The sequence below is a fragment of the Megachile rotundata genome, chromosome 10 (assembly GCF_050947335.1).
Source record: "Megachile rotundata isolate GNS110a chromosome 10, iyMegRotu1, whole genome shotgun sequence".
NCBI lineage: Eukaryota > Metazoa > Arthropoda > Insecta > Hymenoptera > Megachilidae > Megachile > Megachile rotundata.
This window is the reverse complement of record NC_134992.1, coordinates 3,482,902-3,495,208: the sequence shown is the minus strand read 5'-3', so window position 1 is coordinate 3,495,208 and position 12,307 is coordinate 3,482,902. Positions and strand designations below refer to the sequence as shown.

Here is a 12,307-nt window from a genome sequence, read left to right as displayed (position 1 = left end):
GTTGTATTACTGAGTTCTTTTCGTGATTTCGATATGTGATGTTTGAGATATTATCGTGTTCTTTTCTTGAATTAGCTATGTGTTGTATGAGATATATTCGTGTTCTTTTCGTGTTTTAGATACGTGTTGTTGAAAATATATTCGTGTTCTTTTCTTTCGCCAAAGTAGCTGTCGATGTCACCTCGGAATCGGTAATTAGGAAGGGGATGTGTACGTTCATTGGTAGTTGATTTTTGAGAGGTGACCGCCCTCGTAAGAAATGGTCACCTCCCTCGCACAAGAAATGGTCACCTCTGGAAGTAGCCGCGACCAAGGGGTAACGCACGAGGGATACCGCGATTTGGGAAAAACCCGTAGCAGGTAATAAGGTGAAAAAGCACTCTGACCCTGACGACGATGATTGAAAGTAACGGAATAGGAAATTAAAACATGCTGGTCCCAGGCAGTAAACTTGGGTACCGACGCGAAGGTATTTTTTGCTAATGAAAAATGGTCAATGGCTTCATAAACTTATTGCCCGTACGGTCAGTCCAGGATCCTCGGTCTATTGCCCGGTAAAAATACAAAAGATAGCTGCATCGCATTCTAAGGCGATGCAACACTAGCTTCGTAGTTAAAATTGAACATAAATAAAAATTATATTATACTATGTCATTTAATATTATATCATTTCATTATGGTACTGTAAACTGACACATTTGTAATTAATTTTGAAATTTCTTATGGTACTTAACTGATTACAGATTATTAACCTTTTGAAATGAATCTTATTTATCATATAATTCCTCATATTTGTGTCTAATTATTCTGTTTGTTTGTATAAATTCTCTATTTGCATTTAAAGCATTAGTTATTGAGAAGAAAGGATAGAAGATGCAAATATGTGGATCGTCATATGAAGATAGTAAAAACAACAATGAAATAGAGCTTTGGTGATATTTGATAAAATATACGGCAGAGAGATTTATGTTTTAGAGTTTCGCATACAGTATTCATAAATTGTAATCGACATGTGAAAAGTTGCGAATGACAGTGTTACGTTCCGAACAGGAATATTTTTCAAAATTTCCTCTGTAGTTCTCACCGACCGGATGTGTATCGGTAATGCATATTGCATTCTGGGAACACTCTGATCGAACGCAGTAACGGTCTGTGGCGTCGATTTAGCGGCCGCCACGTTCCTGCCTAATTTATTATATTTAGTCTAGGCTTAAAGATTTTAGGTGTGAATGAGATGCGTTAACGAATTGTTTGCCTGAGTCCGAGTGGATGCTGCGTAGCGTTTGCGAGAGGATGGTTGGATCATTAGTTTGAGTATCGCGTTGGGTGTCCGAGTTCGAGGAATGCCTGAGAAATACGCGTGTATCGTTGAATGATTGGTTTAGAGTGAGAGCGATTCGGTTTGGAAGAGGAAAGAATGATTCCAAGTGAGAATGCATCACGGTGTGTAGGGGTGCGTGTTTTAAGTACGAAAGTTAGTCAGTTCATCACTCTAAGTCGAAGAGTAAGGTCGTGCACCTGCTTGCGAAATAAACGGGAAGTCAAAGGTGGAAAATAAGTATTATTTCCCCTGCAGCTTCCTCATCCCATAGGTCTTTAATGTAATTAGATAGACTATCTTCTGGCGACTAAACTAAGATTGTTAATATCGCACATTCCTTTCTTGAAATCAACATGGTCCCATGGCCAAATTCTTAGATCGTTTTGCTTCTCCGAACCATCAAACATAAATGACAAAGCGCGCTCGTGTGGTCGGATAACGCCAAGCGTTCTGGAATGTTCCTCAAGGACCCGCGATGCAACATAAAATTACAATAAAAATTGTCTTCATAACATTAAAATATTATGTAAATTATACATAGTATTTCATTATACCGTTATTGTAAGTATTTATACGTCAATCAGTCCTACAATAGTTACGGTACCGAGCGCAATTAATTTTGATAATTCTAAAGACGAAATAGATAATGTTTGATTCCAAATTTTTATAATATATGCAGATTAACATTTTATACTCCGCCGGTTATGTATGTAAAAATTATTCAATAGGTAATTAACAGTCCATAACTCAAGAGTAGAGGACAGAATTATATAGAAAGAGAGAAAGATAAGAACTGGACAAGGGAGGAACGCACATGCATCCACCACCACCTAATTAACGAATCACGATCCCTTACGCATTGGCCTCGCAGCCTAATTCATTAGGCGCATCTCAATGCAACGTAAACAATTTCGGACTAGGCCCACTCTGGTCTTCTCCGAGAGGTCCAAGTTGCGACACTCTTCGGTGTATAATCGCGAGGTGCGTATCGGGAGTCCGTGAGGTGGTTTAGAGACGAGTTTGTTTTTGAATTTGTGAAAGTGCAGAATTCGGGCAAAGACTCTAGCTTCACGTTAAACTTTCGCGTTAAATAATCACATTAAATAAGCACGATAAATTTTCAATTCAATTATTATTTTATTTTTTTCCCCCACTCAATTATATTTCGTTTTTATTTTAAAGTATAATTTCATTTTTATAGTTTATTTGAATTTCGCAATAGGTCAGTTTCAAAGTTCTCATTGGTGGAGTGTTTAAATGCGTGTGTGTTCTTCCTCCAGAAACCGGGCATAGCTGATGAATCACATTTTATAAGGGAGTTGATTAATTCTAAATTCGTTCAAGTACAGACATTTCGGTGAGTTGTTTCCTTTATTCTTCCAGCTATTTTATGAATTTTCCGACAAGTATATCTAGTAGTTAACTATTGAACTTTGGGATCTTCCTTACTGGAAAATCTTTCTATTTTGTATTTGAGAAATTGTTTGTCCTTCAAACTTTCAAATTGCGCATCTCGGGTATTTACAATATTTCTTTTCTGTTCAAAATTTAACCTTTGTAATTCATATTATATTTCACACGTTACCACTCTAATTATTTCATAGTTTACAAAATATAAGCTTTTGTATATTTTAATTATTTTGAATTACACTTCTTTTATTGCCTCCGTCATATCCCATAAACCTTACGATCCTGTGAAAGGGCCCGTATGGGACTAGCGTATCTCCGGATCCACAAAACATTAAGTCCCGTTGACAATTAATTTTGTGAGGGCATACAACTTTGCGGCTTTATACGTGCGCTTCCCGCACGTAACAACAGTATTCGATATAGTATAATTGTAACGTTTGATGCATTTATAAAGTGCTCTTATCTTATTTCCAGATACTTATTTCCAGACAAATACGTTTTCAACAAACAATGTATATGTGTAATTTGACAAGTGCTTTTACTTAGGTTAATGCGAATATGAATATGAAATAATATAAAATTTTATTTTAATTGCAACCTTCAATAGATTAATATTATTATTGTACTAATTACATGAACCTACTTATTATTTCTTAATGCAGTTACAATAATTTTCTCTTTAACATAATGCTCGCAGTAATTATAAGATTTCCATTTCAGTTTAATTAAATCTTAATAATTCCATCAGTAATTAATTAACTAATTAATTATACTGAATTAAGTAGCTATAATTTTGTCTCACAGTAGTATTGCGAGTTTTTAAATTTATACTACTTCAATAATCATAGTGTTACGAAAGTAAATGTGTAATATGAGCTAGTTAATGTCTTATTACTTCCTAAATATTTGAAAAATTTAAATAAAGAAACAAAAAGGCACTAATTGTAAGCTAGTATTATAAATTTCATAATTTAAAAATTTCATTTACATTATTAGTAAGGATTATATTAAATTTCCTACTTCATAATAAGTTCAAACTAAATTTCAAATTAAATTTTGAACTATTATCAACATTTAACTCAATATTTTTCTCGTGATTGAATTCCCTAATTTTGATTGTTACAAGTTTGAATGGCTACTCTACAACAATTTCAATTTATAATGCTCTTATGAAAACGATCTACATTCGTCAATTTCCATTTATGCATGGTCTGTGGCTGAAATTTCGGAGCAATATAGATGACCTGAAGGTTTGATTAAGAAAATTAATGAACCCATTTATACGATTGTACAGTATTTAGTTTGGTGGTCCCAGCTGAATGAAATCACTTATGCAGATTCAAAGCATTACCACAAATACCGAGTATCGATTCGAAATTAACTTATTATCGTTGTTACTCAAAATTAATAGTAAGCTGCTTGCAAAGTTTCCAAAATGTACGATATCATTTTGTAAATTTCGTACCAATCTTCCTGATATTAATATAAAAAATTGAATTTCATTATTTTTCAAACTTATGGCTCTTATGAAAACATTTCATCCTGCACTTGTAGTGCATACTTTTTTAAAATGTATGTGTACAAAATTATATACACATTCTTTACATTTTATTTGAGTTTTTCCTTGAAATAACACAAAAGTAGTTCATACTAAATCATTATAAGTATTAGGAACACTGTTGGAAATAAATGTAAATTTAAAGAATTTATATTTTTCGCCCTTTTGTTCACAATGGTTCTGCCATTACGCTCACAGAGAGCGCTCACGAAGGTAGCGACAAAAGTAAGTTTTCGTTTTTAACCGACTTCGAAAAAGGAGGAGGTTACTCAATTCGATCAGTATATTTTTTTTTTTCTATGTGTGCCCGCCGATTACGCCTAGCTGGATGGACCGATCGGAACAAGGTAGGTTTTGACTCCCCATTGGTACCATTATCAAAAAATTTTTCATTTTTTAATTGCAAAGTATTGTTATTGCAAAAAACCGGCAACTTTTGAAATAAACTTTTCTCCATTTTAGTGCGCTTTTAATATCTTATCATGGACATGATTCTGAACAATTTTGTTCATATACAAATTTCGCGGAAAGCTTTAGTTTTCGAGATATTAGCGAAAAATTGTTGAAAAGTTTTGAGATCAACTTTGAACGATTTTAATGTCCTTTTAATATGTTATCAGGGGCACGATTCTGAACAACTTTTTCCTGATCCGCAATTAAGGGGAAGCTTTAGTTTTTGAGTTATTAGCGAAAAACTATTGTTACTAATATATTGAATTCTACGTATGCCTCCGTGTCTCTGGTGGTGTATGAGTCAACATGCAGTCGCTGATTTTCTACTGTTTCTACAAACACGTCTTGTCAGCCGATAAAAAGCGTGAAATAAAATAATTTTAAGAAAAAGAATACGCCGACTTCGAAATGCACTAAAAAGTATAAAATAATTTCTATTTCGTAATGAAGTAATTTCTATTTCATTCAATCATACAATTACGTAACAGATATGAATGCAACCTATTTACTCGTTAGGTAGTATATTAAATACATTTCAACCTTTTCGGAGGCGGCGCATAATTAAAAATACCTCAGTAAACGTTGCTGCCAATAATCAGTTGATTGTGGTATGGCGTATTGGAAATTAATAAATCCTGAGAAAGAATACAAACCATTATAGATATATCTGGTAATATACGTAAATGTAACGACTGCATCTTCATTTCGCAACGTTTCTGATATAAATGAAATTCAATCGACTTCGTCCGCATGTGGAAGCCATGGTCTAAGAACCTATAAACGGAGCCCACGACGCAGGAATTACCAAATTTGCGGCAGATAGGCTCTATCTTTATAGAATATGCGGCGATCGAGTCTTTCGAGTTATATGTATAGAAAAAAAAATAGCTATACAAGCTTTGCCTATGTTCGGCTGTCCAAAGGTTGACATGTTCAAGATAATCTTTTAATTTTGCTCCGCCTCCGAAAAGGTTGAAATATATTTAATATACAACCTAACGAGTAAATAGGTTTCATTCATTTGTTACGTAATTGTATGATTGAATGAAATAGAAATTACTTCATTAGGAAATAGAAATTATTTTATACTTTTTAGTGCATTTCGAAGTCGGCGTATTTTTTTTCTTAAAATTATTTTATTTATTTTCCCTTAAAGTTTGATGTAGAAAGGACAAATAAAACATGTTTAATCTCTTGTAATTCCATTGTAATTTTCATTTCACTTTATCCAATGCTATAAAATGCTGATAGGTTATTCTGTTTAGTTTGTAATTAGTTATTATTCATTTAATTAAATAATAATTAGTTATTATTTTACAAGGATATTTTAATAATTTTAATGATTATTTACCTTTTCGTTCTTACTCAATTCGACATACGATTTAATAAATTGTCCGTTTAAACTGTTGAAATTATTTTCCATTTCGGGATCGCATTACTGTTCGGTCGATGTTAATCAAGTATATTTTCAAGAAGACGTTACATAAATTCTGTATTAGACCAGATAATTTCTGATGCTATTACCAGATTGTCAAATCATGGAAGAAATAAATTCTTTTAGTACCTTTCTTGAGTCTTTTAAAAATAATATGTTCAACATACATTGAGAGGAATTTATTTGTTAATGTATTTATTATCAAGTTTACAACTATCACTTTCATATATGAAACAGGTTGGCTCTTGCATATAATAAATAAATGAACAAAAAAAAATGTTAGAAAGGACTTACTATTTTTCATTGTTTATTTATGTTGTAACGTGCAAATAATAATCTCTTTTCAATGCAAAAAGACTTCAAACGTAAGAGTGACAGCTACGCGTCACGGACAATATAAGCCCAGGGCTCTTCATGATCACCCTCATCAGTCTCTAACAACAGACCCGGTCCGTCATTTTTTTAGATTCAACACAGACTTAACCTGACTCAGAATTAATCAGACTTTGAAATCATTATTTACGAAAAATAGGTCAGTAAAAATTGCTAGCTGGATTTCTTATTCAAAGCTGTTAACTTTTGATAAAAAAGTGTTTATATTGTGAGTGCTGAATTATTACAAATTTTAGTAACACACTTTTGTATTGAAAAATAATTGTTTGCATATAAATCTATGAATTGATAATAGAATATTTTAACATAATTAATGTATACTTATTTAATTTTCACATGATTCTTAATTAAATTCTGGAACAACAGATGCAATTCAAATAGTTTACAAATTTATTTTGATATAAGTAACAAATTTGAAGAATACTTGATAATAAAAATTAATCGATTGAAATCAAATTGCAATTTGATGCAGGAGTTGAAAACAGCAATTTAAATATATTGAGTAAGCAATAAAGTATAAATTTTAAGTAATTTAATGAACAGAATGTTGATTATTTAAATTAAATAACACTAATTATCACATTCCTTATCTTTTATTTTAATAATAAAAATATGATATAATAAAAATGAAGCATACAAAACTAATTATTGAATAAATATGAATGGTATATAATATTAGATTTGTACATTTTTCATTCCCATGTTTCTTAGCACTCCAAATACATAATTACTAATATGTTATTAATATTATTACTAGTATTAGAACTTCAGGGTTTGCGTTTGAATTAACTAAAATATTTTGCTAAATGATAATAACTTGAGTTATTAATAATTATTACTAATTATGTTAGTCATTATTACTTATTAGTAATTATGTTAATTATCATTAATTATTTACATTTGTCATTATTAATTATTATTAATTATGTTAATTATTAATAATTACTATAAATTATTATAATCCTTGATCATTATTGTATTAACATTTTATATTTTTTTTTACGACTAATTATTACTAATATACTTTCTCCACTTTCAAGAACAACATTCTTGGAGTAACATTTGATAACTGAACGCCATGAAATGAGAAACTAAGAATATTGTATACCATTGAATGTATTATTAAAAAGTATGAAAAGTCTAACTAATATTATCATTGATAGAACATTTTATCATAAAACATAATCTATATCTATCTAAAATTATCATTAATTCATTTTTTCATCGTATGCCAAATAATCACAAATGTAACCGCTCATACGAAGTTACTCGCGTCGCAAACTGATCGCACGGATTTTTTAACTCCGTGCCACGAGGTCGTAAATCTCGTGGCTCGTTTGGTTACGATCCTTCGCGACGCGCTGCTCTGCGGAATTAACTTTCGAGCAGTGATTGAAAGTGAGTCCGAACGATTGACTCCGGAAAATGTTTAAGTCCGTAACGTTGACTTATCAAGAATTGTGTTCTCTTCGAATGCGCGAGATGTTCTGTTCGAATGATAAATAGGTTCTGTCGTACGATGTGTTCTGTCCTTAGCTCTCGATCGCGCGAGCTAAGGAGCCCTGGCGAAAGTTTTGGAAACACGCCGATTGGTCATCATTCGATTTTTGATTTTCCAATCAACGTGTCCCTTGACTTTCTCCCACCCTTCCGTTACGCCCTTAGCGCGTTTCTTTAGGAGGGTGGGACGGTACCAGAGCGTACGTGAGAAATCTGCAAGTCCGGCAACGCCGGGGTTTTTCCTCTGGGTCTCAGGCCCAATGGCCGTAAAGTACCGTAACGAATGTACCGTCGAAATGACCCTTCAGAATTACCGAATTTATGACAGGAATTGGCTATCGAGGACGAAACGAAACTAAAAATTTAACGCTATTGTACGAAAAAAGGTAAATGAGTATTGCAGGAAGTAAGGAAAAAGTCTTTCTCAAAAATAGCCTTTGTCGCGGACCTATCATAAACTCTCCAAGCAGAATTCTCACGTACCGTGTTCCAACGGTTGGAACATGCTCCCCCCCGTTGATGGACCGTGTTCATCAAGATATCGCTCGATCTAGGGGTTCGATGTCATCTGGTCCCGCGATGATGGGATGTCCTCTTCTTCGATCGGAAGAGGTGCCAAGTGTTTGACGTTTCGTTTGTAACGTCCATGGCTCGTCCGCACGGTGACCGCTCGGATGATTCCGTCAGCTCCAGGATGTGTGGCTTCTACTCTCCCTAGCTGCCAGGCTAGAGGAGGAAGATGATCCTCTTTTAATACCACGATGGTCCCCTCGCGAATGTTGTGCCCTCCTGATGTCCACTTATTTCGCACGTTCAAGTGGTTGATGTATTCTTTATGCCACCTGGTCCAGAAGTGTTGTTTGACCTTCTGGATATGCTGCCAGGTGGATAATCGATTGGCTGGTGTTTCGCTGAAATCAGTCTCAATAGCACCCGTTAAGTGATCACCGATCAGGAAATGACCAGGGGTAAGAGCTGATGGATCATTGGGATCTGCGGAGAGAGGAGTAAGGGGTCTGGAATTTAGAATCGCTTCGATCTCGATGACGAAAGTGTTAAACTGCTCTAATGTAAACAACTCGTCACCCACCACTCGTCTGACGTGGTGCTTGAAGGACTTCACCGCAGCTTCCCATAAGCCGCCGAAATGCGGTGATAAAGCCGGAATGAAATGCCACGAAATCGATTTGTCCGTCACGAATTTACGTAGCTGCTCGTCCTTCGACAATGATCGATACAATGCCTTCAATTCATTGTCTGCTCCGACAAAATTCGTCGCGTTATCGGAGTAAATATTACGACAGAGTCCGCGCCGCGCAATAAAACGTTTTAAAGCCGCAATGAATGCTTCCGTAGTGAGATCGCCGACTACTTCGAGGTGCACTGCCTTCGTTGCGAAGCAGGTAAAAACGGCAACATACACCTTCACTCGGGCCCGATTTCGGTAGCGCCGCTCCTTTACGTAAAAAGGTCCGCAATAGTCTACGCCGCAGGTACTGAACGGTCGACCTGCCGTGACACGCGCCGCAGGTAGGTTACCCATAACATAATTAGTAGTTGGCGGATTAACGCGAAAGCACTTGACGCACCGTCGAATGACCTTACGCGTTGTATTCTTCCCGTCAATGGGCCAATACACCTGTCGTACGTAGTGCAATGTTGATGTTATGCCGGCGTGATGATTACGAATATGGGCGTCTCGAATAATCAGCTCGGTGACGTGATTTCCCTTTGGCAGCAAGATCGGGTGTTTTTGCTCGAACGGGATATCAGAGTATTGTAGGCGACCTCCGACACGCAATAGTCCCCGATCGTCGATGAAGGGGTTAAGAGATCTCAGTTTGCTCTTCGAATGAAGCCTTCCGGTTTTGAGATCCTTTATATCCTGATGAAATGCTGTGGATTGCAGCAGCTGTACGATGCGTAGCCTAGCCTCCTCCATTTCTTGAACGGTCAGCGGTCCAACGTTTCGTCGACGAAAACGTAAACAGTACGCGACGATTCGCGTAAGTTTCGCGAAACACGAATAACGCGTAAATATTTCATCGCTCTGAACGATTGAGCTTGCCATGCACGTAACCTTTTTTAATTCAGGTACGTCGCTTAGTACATTAACTTTTGATTCTGGCCATCTCGCTTGATCGGACGCGAGCCATTCCGGACCATGTAACCAAAGTGTGTTGTTTTGGAATTGTGCAGGCATGATTCCTCGTGAAATCAAATCGGCCGGATTGTGTTCCGATTTGATGTGCCGCCACATTTTTGCATCGGTTTTTTCTTGAATATCGGCTACGCGGTTAGCCACGAACGTTTTTAACGCGCAAGCTTCTTTGTTAATCCAATTAAGAACTATAGAAGAATCCGTCCATAGAAATACCTCCTCGATATCGCTTAATATTGCCTTTCGAACGGTGGCATATAGAGTCGCGAGAAGTGTGGCGCTACATAATTCTAGCCGTGCGAGAGTAACAGATTTTAAAGGCGCAACGCGTGATTTCGCGCAAAGCAAATGAGTTTCGACATGACCCACATTGCTTATCGTACATGCGTATAAACAGGCACCATAGGCTCGTTCGCTGGCGTCACAAAACCCATGGAGTTCGATACGATAATAATTCCTGGACAACACGTGACGGTCGAATTCAAGGTTGTTCAGGGCCTGTAACTGCGATGCGTATGTAGTCCACTCGGTGTGGAGACTAGCGGGCAACGATTCGTCCCAATCAACTTTGAGTTGCCACAGTCGTTGCATTAAAATTTTGGCGAGGATGGTAACAGGTCCAACAAGTCCTAAAGGATCGAAGATCTTGGCGATTGTCGACAAGATGGTCCGCTTGGTGATCTTCTGGTTGAATGATACTTCGACTGAATATCGGATAGTGTCGTTTCTTGCATCCCATGATAACCCTAAAGTCTTCATTACAGCTGAGTCGCCTAAAATCTTCGGGTGAAGCTGCTCCTCGGTCAATCCTTTCAGAAGCGCAGGTTCGTTTGAAGCCCATTGCCGAATGTTTAGACCTCCCCTTTTGAGCAGTTCGCTGATCTTGGTTTGTATGTTTTTGGCCTCTTCTATCGTATTCGCACCTGACAGAAGGTCATCAACATACAAGTCGCGCTTCAAGATGACTGATGCTTCCGGAAAATATGTTCGTTCGTCGTCCGCGAGTTGATGGACTCCTCGAATCGCCAGGAAAGGAGCAGACGAAAGTCCGAACGTGACGACGTTAATTTCGAATGTCTTAACGAGTCCGCTTCTATCCCGCCATAAAATCCGTTGATAAGCGCGATCCTCTGGTCGAACGAGGAATTGGCGATACATCTTTTCGATATCTCCGGTGATTACGTACGTATATGTTCTAAATCTTAATAATAACGTAAACAGGTCATCCTGTATAGTAGGACCGATCATTAACGCGTCGTTCAATGATACGCCGCTACTGGATTTGGCCGATCCGTCAAATACAACGCGAACCTTCGTCGTCGCGCTAGAAGGTTTTATGACCGCGTGGTGAGGCAGGTAGAAACCTTCGGTATCGCACGGTTTTACCTCGCTCATGTGGCCTAATCGGAGATATTCTTCGATCACGTTCGAATACTCGCGTTTTAAATTTAAATCCCGTTTAAATCGGCGCTCGAGAGAAATGAAACGGTTCATGGCGCGCGACCGAGATTCGCCAATCTGTTGTTTCTTCTCGTTGAAAGGAAGAGCTACGATGTATCGTCCGGTGATGTCACGTGTTACATGGTTCACGAAATGTTGTTCGCAATCTTGCTCTTCGGCCGAAAAATGTCGCGTTCGAGGTCCTTCTTCTAACTCCCAGAATCGTTGCAGATCGAAATTCGGGGTGATAAGATGCGTCTGATGTTTGCTGCGCGTTGCCTTTGTCATCACACTCCCCCCGATAACCCATCCAAACTGCGTCTTCTGGAGGACAAGATCGAGTCCTTTCAGCGGAGAGAGGCTGTGCTGTCCGATGCTTAGTGATGACAACGCAGGGCCAGTGCCGATCAACATATCCACGTTCGCCGGTCGATGAAACGATGGATCTGCGAGTTTGATATTCGCCGGAATCGTAATCTTCGAGCGATCAATGTACTCATCCGGCGTCGGTCCCGATATTCGCGGAATTATAAAGAACGTTAAATCCCGTTTGAAGTTCGAAAGTCGCGATTTTATGGTAGTTGAAACCAATTGATTCGCGACGGTGTTCAATTGGTTCAACGCTTCGATCGTCGT

General features: G+C 37.3%; 1 protein-coding gene across 1 annotated transcript; it reads right to left on the bottom strand.

Moving 5' to 3' along the window:
- Window positions 1-8,620: 8,620 nt before the first annotated feature.
- Window positions 8,621-12,085, bottom strand: LOC143265298 (uncharacterized). The gene has a single exon (XM_076536583.1). The coding sequence runs from the start codon at window positions 12,083-12,085 to the stop codon at window positions 8,621-8,623; it is 3,465 nt and encodes a 1,154-aa protein (XP_076392698.1).
- Window positions 12,086-12,307: the final 222 nt, after the last annotated feature.

Coding starts and splice junctions, on each gene's coding strand:
- LOC143265298 (XM_076536583.1), bottom strand. CDS start 12,085: ATGTTGATCGGCACTGGCCCTGCGTTGTCATCACTAAGCATCGGACAG.